The sequence below is a fragment of the Natator depressus genome, chromosome 4, assembly GCF_965152275.1.
Source record: "Natator depressus isolate rNatDep1 chromosome 4, rNatDep2.hap1, whole genome shotgun sequence".
Lineage (NCBI taxonomy): Eukaryota > Metazoa > Chordata > Testudines > Cheloniidae > Natator > Natator depressus.
The window spans coordinates 17552080-17564293 of NC_134237.1; the positions used below are offsets into that span (position 1 = coordinate 17552080).

At 40.2% G+C, this 12214-nt stretch overlaps 1 protein-coding gene across 11 annotated transcripts in view; it reads right to left on the bottom strand.

Annotated features, from left to right (window-relative positions):
* SEC31A (SEC31 homolog A, COPII coat complex component) overlaps nucleotides 1-12131 on the bottom strand; it is a 65921-nt gene extending 53790 nt beyond the window's left edge. For 3 of the 11 annotated variants that reach the window (XM_074950492.1, XM_074950491.1, XM_074950489.1), the window contains exons 1-5: nucleotides 12017-12131; nucleotides 5822-5904; nucleotides 5160-5283; nucleotides 1436-1634; nucleotides 11-106 (exon numbers count right to left, since the gene is read on the bottom strand). In XM_074950492.1, coding sequence (XP_074806593.1) covers nucleotides 11-106; nucleotides 1436-1634; nucleotides 5160-5283; nucleotides 5822-5900 — 498 coding nt within the window. In that variant the 5' untranslated portion in view covers nucleotides 5901-5904; nucleotides 12017-12131. The remainder of the gene's footprint in view (nucleotides 1-10; nucleotides 107-1435; nucleotides 1635-5159; nucleotides 5284-5821; nucleotides 5905-12016) is intronic. The other 8 variants (XM_074950494.1, XM_074950496.1, XM_074950495.1 and 5 more) reach the window with 5 other exon arrangements.
* Nucleotides 12132-12214: the final 83 nt, after the last annotated feature.

A 12214-nucleotide genomic window follows, 5' to 3' on the forward strand; every position in this document is an offset into this window, starting at 1 on the left:
ACTTCAGTACCTGGGTCTTAGCTCCTGGTGTCATTGGTGTGGCAAAGTTGTTCAAGTCCCAGATATAGATTTCAGACTCATTAGCACCTGATGCTACAAGGTTTGTCTGTAATAGAAAGATGCCAATGGACATTGAGAGTATTTCTGGCATCAGCCTTCACCTTCCCAAACGCTGTGGGCCCAATCATGGAGCTGTGCCAACTGACATTAGCTCAGAATGTAGCCCTTGTCACAACAAGAGCACTTTAGAGAAGGTACATGAATCCTTAAGATTTCTAATACTATTTATTAGCCAAGACTCCCTATACTCTGCAGCAAGCTGGACCTAAATTCCCAGGGCAGTGTTCTTGGTTTCTGCAGTACTCTTATGCAGAAAATGGACTCACAAAGAATGGGGTTGCACAAAATGACTCCCTTGTACTAATGCCCCAAACCTGTAAACAATTAAGCTTGTGCTTAACTCTATTTGTGTTACTAATCCCACTGACTTCAATGGGATCCCAAATGTGAGTAAAGATAAATGCATGAGTAAGCATTCACAGGATCAAGGCCTATAAAAACATTTCCTAGATTAAAAACAGCATTTGAAACAGTTTTACAGGTGGAAGAGGAATGCCAAGATAATAACAATGGGATCTGAAGAGAATGAACTTGAGGGAAAATAACTATTATATCAATGCATTTTGCTCATACCCTAATGCTGGTTGCAAAACAGGTTCCAACTCCATAATAAACAAGAACAGAAACAATGCAATTTAAACACAGTTCACTGAACTAATTACTGCCTTAGTAAAAACATGTGCCAAAAGAAAAAATGCTACTTAGTAAATTGAAACAAACTGAATTCTCACAGAACAGTCATGGATGAGAAAAGATGCTGTATCTTGAGAGGTAAATCCTCATTAGTAATGGAATTAAATTAGCTCTGTGATCAAGTCTTTATTACTTTTAAGAATTGTGTCAAGCCAATGAGTTTCAGGCCCCAACATTTTATCTTTATTTTGGAACAACATACAAAAATGGAAGGGTTACAAAACCTAAAAACTAATATTTAGTAGTTGTTTTTTAAATGTCAGTGAAAACAGTTTTTGGGAGGAATTTCAAAACATCTGTCTGCAACCATGACAACCCTGAGTAGTGCATGAGAACTGAAAAGTGAAACTGACTAGAAAGAAAATGAAAAAATTGTATTTCAATGTCTAAACAGAAAAATACACAAAGTAAATAGCCTAAATGGTGAAAAACAAATCAGATTTTTAAGATTATTTCCAGTCAAATCATGATTAGTATCAAAGATTGTTTTCTTTTTTTAAATATGCAAAAATATCTATACAACTTTCCTGCAAAAATCACAAGAGAAGAGCATTTCCTATAGTATTTTACTAATCCATGTTACTAATCCATGACAGTGTATACTGAACAAAAAAAATCTAACCTGGAAAATATTCACGTCCAAAGCTCTTACTGGCCCAGTGTGCTTGTCTTTCTGTGCAATTGTAACTTCACTCTCTCCAGCTATAATTTTAGATGGATCATACAGAATAATATTTCCATTTTCACCACCTGCAATTAGAACTCCAGAAAGACTGCCATCTGAAGCCATTTTATGAGGTCCCCATATCAATTTATGGTACCTACAAGATAAAAAATAAAGAATTTAAGAAGATCCACTGCCGTATCATTATAAGTGCCAGAACATCATCATGTTTTCCCTGATAAAAAACACAAACACTTTATGGGAGGAAGTACAGGCTGGTCGTAAGATCAAAGGCATGATGAGACTGAGAACTGCTAGCTTCTATTCCTAGCTCTTCCATTCTGCCAAAAATGTGACAGTGGACAGGTCACAACCGATATATGCCCAGTTCAAGGCTCTAAAGTCAGAATATTTACTTACCTCGCAGGGTTTTTTGAGATGATGTTTGCAAAGGACTGTGAGATGATCCCTGATTGAGAATTATAAGCATAGCCAACTACAAGCAATCACATAAATCTCTGATATTGATGAACAGCTGCTTATGCAAGAGGCAAACAGAGAGTGAATGAGAACGGTCTCCTTGACATAAGCCCTATTCCTCAACCGCACACTTGCAATTAAAATGATTTTTGTACTTCATGCTTATCAAGTGGCAACACTTATACACAAACAAGAACGTGTGTTGCCTGGAGTGTAGTATGTTTTATTTAATGTTAAAAGAGAGCTTAGAGTATATTTTTAGACTTGAAATATACCCAAGCTAGGACACTGAATCTGTAAGTATCCAGATTTCCTTTTTTTAAACAAAGTTGTTTTATTATAAAACAATATTCCTGTATGTTCAGCCATGCAAAGAGTACATTTCTTCCACATAACCACACACACCCTCTTGTGGCACTGCTCTTACAAAGTGGCCTTAATGCATTTGGAAAGCAAACTAATAAGTTTCTACAAAAAACAAAACAAACCCAAGAGATAGGGCTTTTTTTTAAAATTACATCAGCACTAACAATGCCACCATTAGTCAGTATTATACGCTGAATGCTCCAAGGAGCAAGAAGAGTATATGCAGCACGACTTACTTAAATTTTCTCTCTCTAACCTGGTGTTGAGCAGTTCCCAGTTATTATCTATATTAGGATAGCAGCCCAGGTCCCTAATCAGATTCAGGGCCCCATCTTGTTAGATACTGTACAAGGAAGACATAGTTCCTGTTCTGTACAGATTGCAATTTAATCAATTTATAATTTCTAAAAGTTCAGGCAGTTGTGTTTGGTGTAAATCTTTGGAAGACAGTTTTAGACTTGTACATCATTATTTAAAAATGGACTGTGGAGAATGAAATGGAATTAACTTCCATCTACATAATAAGGTGGTGTAAAACATGATCATCATCCCTCAATGGATTTAGATTTTATATATATCTCAGTGTATCTGAGCTACAATACACTATATTTCTGTCATACATATCTTTGATAAAAATACACTAATGCTGACACTACAGCTTATTAACTGCTGAACAGCTTACAATCTGTAAGTGTTGCACACACATCCACTGAGAGTACTATGGGTCAGTGGACGGACTAATGTTTGTGCTGACATTGTATCTGGTATGAAAGATTAATGGATCTAATCCAGGTCAATGGAAAGTTTTCAGATCCGTCTCTACCTCCAAGAAGAGCATCTCTCGCTTTCATTGACATTGTTATGGCCAATTTACAATGAACAGAAGGCACTACAATGCTACTGCAAGTGTCACTAAGATGTCAATAGGATGGCTTTTTGGATTTTTAATGCTAATTATATAAGTTATAGCTAAACATACAGCATGAAGTTAGAAGTAATATGAGTCTAAATGAAGCAAAACAATCAGGAACATTTCTTCCCAATAGCCAGGTGTAAATACTGAACTACATATGGAATGCAAAAATAAAACACATAGGTACATCAAATGAGTCCCCCGCAATACCTAAACACAATAGGATGACACAACATGTGAAAGCTGTAACTGCCCTTTCCTATTTTTAAGAGCACACTTAACACTTTCCCTCTGCTCTCTGGAAATTCCTCAGGGCTCTGACTGTTATCTTCCTTTACATCAAAAACAAAACAAATCATGTCAAACCAAACTAATATCCTTCTTTGACAAGGTAACAAGCCTTGAGGATTGGGGGAAGAAGTAGATGTGATATAGCTCAACTTTAGTGAGGCTTTTGATACTGTGTCACATGACCTCATAAACCAACTAGAAAATACAGCCTAGATGAACCTGCTATAAAGTGGGTGCGCAACTGGCTGGAAAACGGTACTCAGAGAGTAGTTATCAGTGGTTCACAATCAAGCTGGAAGAGTATATTGCGTGGGGCCCTGCAAGGATGAGTCCCGGGTGTAGTCCTATTTAATATCTTTATAAATGATTTAGATAATGGCATACAGAGTACACTAAAGATCATGCAAATCTTGGATTGGACTATTTAGTCACAAGAGACGTTGCAAACCATCTACATCATAGGCTGCAATTCTCACTGTCTCTCGCAGACGAAAGGATGCCAACAAAAGAGAGCACACTTATAAATTTTGTGGACGATACAGAGCTAGGAGGGGTTGCAAGCACTCTAGAGGACAGGATTAGAATTCACAATGATCTTGACAAACCAGAAAAATGGTCTGAATTACACAGGATGAAATTCAATAAGGACAAATGCAAAGTATTACACGTAGGAAGGAATGATCAACTGCACAAATGCAAAATGGGCAATGACTGCCTAGGAAGGAGAACTGCAGAAAAGGATTGCAGGTAATAGCTGATTACAATCTAAGTATGAGTCAACAATGTAATACTGTTGCAAAAGAAGTAATCATCGTTCTGGGATGTATTAGCAGGAATACTATAAGCAAGACATGAGAAGTAATTCTTCCACTCTACTCAGAACTGATAAGGCCTCAACAGGAGTACTATGTCCCGTTCTGGGTGCCACGCTCTGGGAAATGTGAACAAATTGGAGACAGTCCAGAGAAGATCAACAGAAAAAAGGTCTAGAAAACATGACCTATGGAGGAAAGATGGAAAAAAACTGGGTTTCTTGAGTCTGAAGAAGAGAAAGCTCAGGGGAGACATGATAACAATCTTCAAATATGTAAAAAGTTGTTATGAAGAGGAGGGTGATAAATTGTTCTCCTTAACCATTGAGGACAGGAAAAGAAGTAATGGACTAAAATTGCAGCAAGGAAGATTTAAGGTAGACATTAGAAAATAAACTTTCTAACTATAAGGGTTAGACTAACTATAACTATAACCAAAACAAATTACTGAAAGAGACTGTGGGGTTTTTAAGAACAGGTTAGACAAACACCTGTCAGGGATGGTCTAGATAATACCATGAGTACAGGAGACTGGACTAGATGACCTATCAAGTTCCTTTCCAGTCCCACATTTCTATGATTCTATCACCCAGCGGATACTAGCCGAAGATATCTGTGACAGAACAGGAACTGAAACCAGATCTCCAGTGTCCAAGTCTACAACTTTAACCACAAGCCCATCCTTCTTACCTTTCCTAATAACACTGACACAGAGCTAAAGCTTCATACACTGTCCTTTCAGCCCATATCATGGACTGAAGTTGCCACAAAAAATGCATTTTTATAAAGCAGACCATAAATTTGGAACCGCAATTCATACCTGTGCGAGGAGGAGAAAGTTGCACAGGATTTCATATCCAACGAAGGATCAGACAAGTCCAGTTCAAATATTTCCAGAGAAGCATTGGTACTGAAAGTTGCATCCAACTGTTGAGCAGATGTACCTACACAGAAACACACTATGGTATCAGAATGACATAATACAAAGTATGGAATTTCAAATTATGAAAGCATCAAATCATACAAAGGAAATAAAATCTTCAGTGTTTCAGAGGTACACTGAACACTCCCCTGCTGCTGTGTGAAAATCCCACACAAACAACAGAGGAAACTCCGAAAGGCAATAGTTTTGGCAGCCAAAACTACTGAGAAACTGTAAGCCATTGGTAAAGACTGGGTCATGTAATCCTATGATTTAGGAGAGAGAAGCCTTGAAATTAAGTTACCACTGCTGCTGTACATTTAGGGCAAACATGCATGTTTACAAGGTATATGTAGGCTGGGGTTTTGATTTCTAGGGAAAGCTACTCCAGAGGCTGAAAAGTGATTTCAAGTGGGCACTGCACTGCATTCTCAATTACTATTTCAGCCTTCAGGACATTAATTTTCTATTATAAAGTACAAGTACAGTGAGTATATTATAATCTACGCCATATGCATACAAAGCCCTATGGGTAGGGACCACACTCTTCAACAAGTTACCTGTAGCCAGGTAAATGGGATGTTGTTGGGCAGGACTCCATGCCTGCATAGCAGTACGATCAATCTCCTTTAACTTCATCCTGCTAAAAGAAGATAACTTTTGTAATACAGAAAATCTGGAGGAAATGGCACCAGTACAACAGAAGGGAAATGGGCTGTACATGGAACTGTGGGTATGATGTGGCGTTTGTAGGGAACAGGGAAATGGTGAAATATTATTGAAGTTTAGAGGAAATTAATACTTGCTAAACATGTTGAATGCATCTCAATAAACCTGGGGAACATAGCAACTGCTGTGAGATTCTGTTCTTAGACCAAATGCCTTTGCTAAAAAGAGTTTACATGATATACCTGGATATCTTGCAGCAGATTACATTTAAATTAAAATACAGTCCATGTTTCTAAATGCCCAAACTGACATTCATAAACGGTCATCAGAGCTGAAACTACTGAAACTTACCACAAAGTCACTACTGAAAACCACCACACTGGTTTCTAAAATCATGTCAAAGAATTTCCTAATCCAGTTCCTTAGTGATATTTTAGGGACATAGTTAACTTGCATTCTAGCAATCTCAAGAAATTAACGTAGTTTCAGGTGCAATACCTGTCCTTGAGGTGTTACTTCTAGCAATAGTTAGTACAAAAAAATTTAAAAGTATCCCTTTAGGTATGTTCCTCTTCCCATGCAGGCTGAGGAAGCATGTATATGTAAAAAGATAAGTAATGCGAAATACTCATTTCAGACATCAACAGTTTTTCAGTCACCATCTTCTACCCTATCACCCATGAAAAGGTTATATGGTCCTCCTAATAATGACGTTCTGAAGTGCCAAGAATTTTCTCATAATTGTGGCTTCCAGTTAACGGTTGGAAAGGAAGTGAAAGTTTAAGTGAAAGCCTGAAATGCTCAACAACTTTGAGTCACACTGTCCTCACAAGTGGATTTATGTAGCTTTTGTGCATGAACAAAAAGTTGTGTGAAGAAGTGCAAAGGTTAATTATTATTATTAGCATGTGATGCAAGATAATTCAGAAAAAAAAAGCAACTGATAAACTGGTCTTCCAGCTAAAGGTCTGCTGAAAAACACTCAATTTTTTCATCAAATGCCTCCTAAACAGAGCCCAGCACATAGTAATCTAAAAGACTTTGCAACACACAGACATTTTAAACAAAATATAATAATTCAGGCTTGCAAAAATGTACTTACTCAAGGCAGGGATGGCATGGTAATTACCAGAGCTGGTTGTTACCAAGTAAAATCATGTGTTTTACAAACCCGGGTAAAACTAGTTAGTCCCAGTTTAAGGCATTTTCTATTTTAAAAATTGTTTCATTCATCCACATTGCATTGTACTAGTTTAAGTTACATATTCAAACTGTGGTTACATAAGGCAGTAGCTACACAGATTAATTTAGGGTTGTACAAATAAAAAGTCAAACTGCATTGGGGTGTAATAATAATATAGTCATCATGATGCTGAACATGGGAATGTCTATATATTTGGGTTTGTATTTTCTCAAGGAAGTTATACATGTCATATTTCAATATTATATAAACAAAACTCAAAAGCATTTGATTATATAAAAACAACAACAATGCACAGTGGCATCAAGCAATCAGAAGCTTGAAGAGCTGCAGACTACCAGTTGCACTCTTACTACAACAGCTAAAACAACGACCTTAATCCATTTGGCCGACAACATCCTGTAGCAGAAGACCAGCTGTGATGTAGTGGATAGACTGCGCCTATTCCTCAGTTTTGAATGGATGTAACCAAAGTTTGAAAAGATTTGTCTTACGCTTGCTGAAGTTGCTGGACACTGAAGCAATTCTTTTCCCCACTTTCCTGGTTTAAACCATATTTAGCAGCACTCCCTCCTAAACTAGTTTTTCCTGGAAAACTGCCAACCCTGACCAAAGGTGTATAAAGTATAACTTTTTGCAACAGCTGGACTGGTGAGTTTTGCAAGGTTGCAATGGTAATTTGAAAATTACTTCCAACAGAAAAAAAAGAGTTTGTTCAACCTTTGTAAAATGCTTATAATAATTAATCTAATGTTACACTGACCCAAAAATATATTTTAAAATTGCAGGGCAAATTAACATTAAGGCACAACATATCTTGTCCTCTGATTTTTATTTAATGAGGAACATTTTCTTAAAGAAAGGAGTAGTGGGAACACACACAATGTAAATGTCTTTATCAGCCACACTTACTCTATGATAGTGGGAAGGTTTCAATTAATTCTTTCCTGTACTTGATTTCAATCTTGACACTACAGAATTTCATTCTGACAACACAAACCTAGATAATTATACTATGAACAGAGACTATCAAATTTATGGTCCATTTCAGTCAATTTCACAGTCATAGGATTTTAAAAATCGCAAATTTCATGTTTTCAGCTATTTAAATCTGAAATTTCACTGTGTTGTATTTGTAGGGGTCCTGACCCTAAAAGGAGTTGTGTGGGGGTTGCAAGGTTATTGTAGCGGGGCTTACGATACGGCTTCCCTTACTTCTGCGCTGCTGGTGGCGATTGCGCTGCCTTCAAACCTGGGCAGCTGGAGAGTGGCAGCTGCTGTCTGAGAGCCCAGCTCTGAAGGCAGAGCCACTGTCAGCAGCAGCAAGGATAGCATGGTGTGGTATTGCCACCCTTACTTCTGCACTGCTGCTGCTGACAGGGTGCTGACTTCAGAGCTGGGTGCCCGGCCAACAGCCACCCCTCTCCAGCCACCCAGCTCTGAAGGCAGCACAGAAGCAAGGGTGACAATACTGCAACCCCCCTAAAATAACCTTGTGACCCCTCTGCAGCTCCCTTTTGGGTCAGGACCCCCCAATGTGAGAAGGGCTGGTCTTGCCCCATGTAATCTGTATAGTATATAGTAAATGCACACAAAAGACCAGATTTCATGGTCCGTGATGCGTTTTTCGTGGCCGTGAATTTGGTAGGGCCCTAAGTATGAACGCTTCATCTTACTTCAAATATGCACATCATAATCAATATCAGGAGTTCTCAGATTGTTGATATACAAAGGTCTTTTCAACAGAGCTCTTGATAATTTAACAAGCAACACATTTTTTGTCACTCATCTGAATTTTATGTCCTTTAGGGAAATATTTAACAAAGTTAGTTTGTAGCTGACCTCAAAAATAATTTTAAAAATTAGATCTCTTTATATAACTGGATTTAAAACCATTCTAGTAGGGCACCTTATGCTGAAAGTACCATGTGTATCCTCGTTCTATTTTTAAAACTAAAAAGTAGTCTCAAACAGTTTACAGGTCATGCCACGTGAATCTGGAGTTAGCCGTGGGCTTGAGAACCTCGAGAACGGACCCTGTACAGTCAGCCTGAACACAAGGAATACCCGTGCCAAAAATGCTTTTTCCAAACTTGAATGAGGTTTAGTTGGGAGTCTGGCTCTGAGCCAAGCAGGTGTGAGGTGTGTGCTCCACTGGGCTGAAGAAGTCTGTTGTGTGGAAAGATCCTGACTGGACTTCAAACACTTAAGTAAAAAAGGACAAGACTGCACAATCTCTCGTTGAAACTGCTCAAGGAAAAGGTGATTACTGGGTGTCCACATCAAGTGTGCAGACACCTATGATGCACCTGGGGAATCATAGAGATGCATATTACTGTGTCCAGTTCAGTTTTAGATAAGGATCCTCTTGCATTTGTTCATAACAAGGCTTGCTTTTCCAGAGTTTTTTTTGGATATTAAAAGTGATTTCCTTCTATGATTGATGTACACATAAATCCTACTCTCGTTTTCACATAGCCTATACTTTTACTGTTAAAAAAAGCAATACATGCAGGGTACTTGGCTGCCCACTCTCTGCCAGGACCAAATGGGACCCCTCCCTCATAGGAGAGATCACTGCCAGGTGGACACTGAGTGACGTATTTAATGACTTTCATGAACCAAACACCCTTTTAAAAGAGAACATAACAAAAACAGACGGGCTCCCCTCCTCTTTATAACATAACAGTAAATTTCATCAATTCTTTAGTACCATAAGATTGGTTGGATGTCAGTCTAAGGCAGAGGTTCTCAAACTGTGATCCATGGACCACAAGTGGTCCACGAGCTCCATTCAGGTGGTCCGTGGATAGTTCCCTCTAAGGTGCACGCCTGGGCGGCCGCACACAAGAGAATGAAGGGCCACCCACCCATGCAGGCGTGGCTCCACTTATTTGGTGCCTGGACGCTGGAGAAGATGCACGTGTAAGGTGAGGAGGTGGCCTTGGGGGAAATAAGGGGTTGGTGGGAGGGGGCAATGGGATGAGAAGAGGGGGGTGGGGTGAATTTGAGATGTGCAGGGCTGCAGCAGCCAGAGAAAGAGGTGACTTTCCCCAGCTCCAGGGCTGCGGCTGCCGGGGAGAGATGGCCCTCCTTCGCAGTCCCAGGTCAGGGGCTGCTGCAGCAAGGGAGAGAGGGCACATCCATTGCACTAGAAAGGTAAGACTACTGATATTAAAATATGAGTTGCGTGCTTTTATTTGTAGAACAAAAAAACGTTAATTATTATTAAAGTTTTTTTTATAAAGCACTTTTATCCAAAGGGCTTTACAATAGTTAGCTAATGGTACAAACAACATTTGGAAAGATCATTAAGTAGTCCACTGAGACTCTCAGCAATTTTCAAGTGGTCTGCAAAAAAAAAAGTTTGAGAACCACTGTTCTAAGGAATACGTCTGTTTGACAGTATCTGTTTTACACCATAGTAATAGCATAGGTTCACTTTGAGTCACAAGGGTATTGGCAAAGGAAAATTTGTATATTGAAAGTCTTGCTGTTGCCATGTTGGCACTACAGCCCCATCTATACTGTCCAGGAAAAACACATTATCGCACTTTTCTAGTGAACTCCTCATAAATATAGTTCATTAGAGAAGTTCTAGCATGTGGCCTGATATCCTGAGTGATTCAGCACCTTTCAGGTTCATGATTTTTCCAGATATTTTCTTATATTTTTTACTTATAGCAGGGTAATATCAGTATATTACAGTACAGAAAGGCTATAAAAGATGCATATATTTTACAAATAAAAATAAAAAGCTATTATCTCACTAACAATACTAAATTCACTGACTAAAAGAGTGGAGAAACATATTTTCTTAATGCACATTTATAATTACAAGTATTTTTACAGTAACCACTGAGAACATCTGGGAGCTGCAAATCAAAGAGTCAGGATTGTATTTGGGCTAGTCACTGAAAATATTCCCAAAACTATTTTCCCATTCAGATAAGTTTTGCTACAAAACAGCTGTATGTCCCTGTAACTGTGGTAGGGTCATATTTACATACCTACTAGCTTGGATAATACAAGCAAGATTAAAATCTCAAAATGGTTATTAATATGTGATCCTCAGAGCAATTGTGCAATCTTTCTTCTTTGTCTTTCTAGAATCCCTTTTCCTTAACAGCTTTAAGGCTCCATCTACACTATGGTTTCCCTTGCGGTTGGATACTGTGTTTACAGATGGCTTATATAGAAGGTTTTTGCAAACATAGTTGCAAGAGGGGTAGATGGAGCATAACATTTTTTTAAAATTAAGGTTAGGTTATAAACCCTAGAAGTACCAAAGCCATATTACGAGTGTCTTGGAGTAAATTATGAGACAGAGATTAGTAAAATATATTAAAGAACCTCAGAGGCTACTATGACTAAGCTATGTCTAGTCACTCTTCCAACACCACTGGAGTCCACAGGACTCCACCACTGCTCCGGGGTAGAGAGGCTGGGGGGAGAGTTTGTCACTTGTCAGCTGAGAGCAAGGCAGCTTTCTGCAGTGCTTAATTTGCAACGGAAGAGGAGCCAGGACACGAGCAATTTTTCTACTTTAATAGCTGACAAGGCAAGCCCAGCAGTGCCGGAGCTATTAAGCGCCAAGCCCAGGGGTGCCGGGGCTGAGCCCTGGCACAAATTAAGCACTGGCTTTTAGGGACTGGCCCAGCAGCAGAGAAAACGCCCGATCCCAGTCCAGAGCAACACAACTCGAAGCAAGGGCCGGGCCCCACCAGCGAGCTGGAAGCCCCGGGGGAGCGAAGCTGCCTTGCCCAGCGCCCGAGGAGCTGGGGGGGCCCTTGGACCCCGGGCCCCAGCCGGCAACCCTGCGGCCCCAGAGCGGGGCGACCCGGCAGCGCCCGGCCCGCGCGCCCGGCGGCCCGCTCCCCCTCACCTGGCGGGGCCGGGCTCCCTGCTGCGCCCCGCGGCCCGCTGCTGCGCCTCAGCTGCCTGCCCCCGGCCGCAGGCTCCTCCGCGTTCCGCTTCAACGTGGCAGCCGGAGCGCCGCCCTCGTCAGCCCGGCTTCCGGCACCGAGACCCCGCCCGGCCGGCCGGGCCTTCCGGGCCGCGCAGCTCCCCGCCAGAGCCGGGA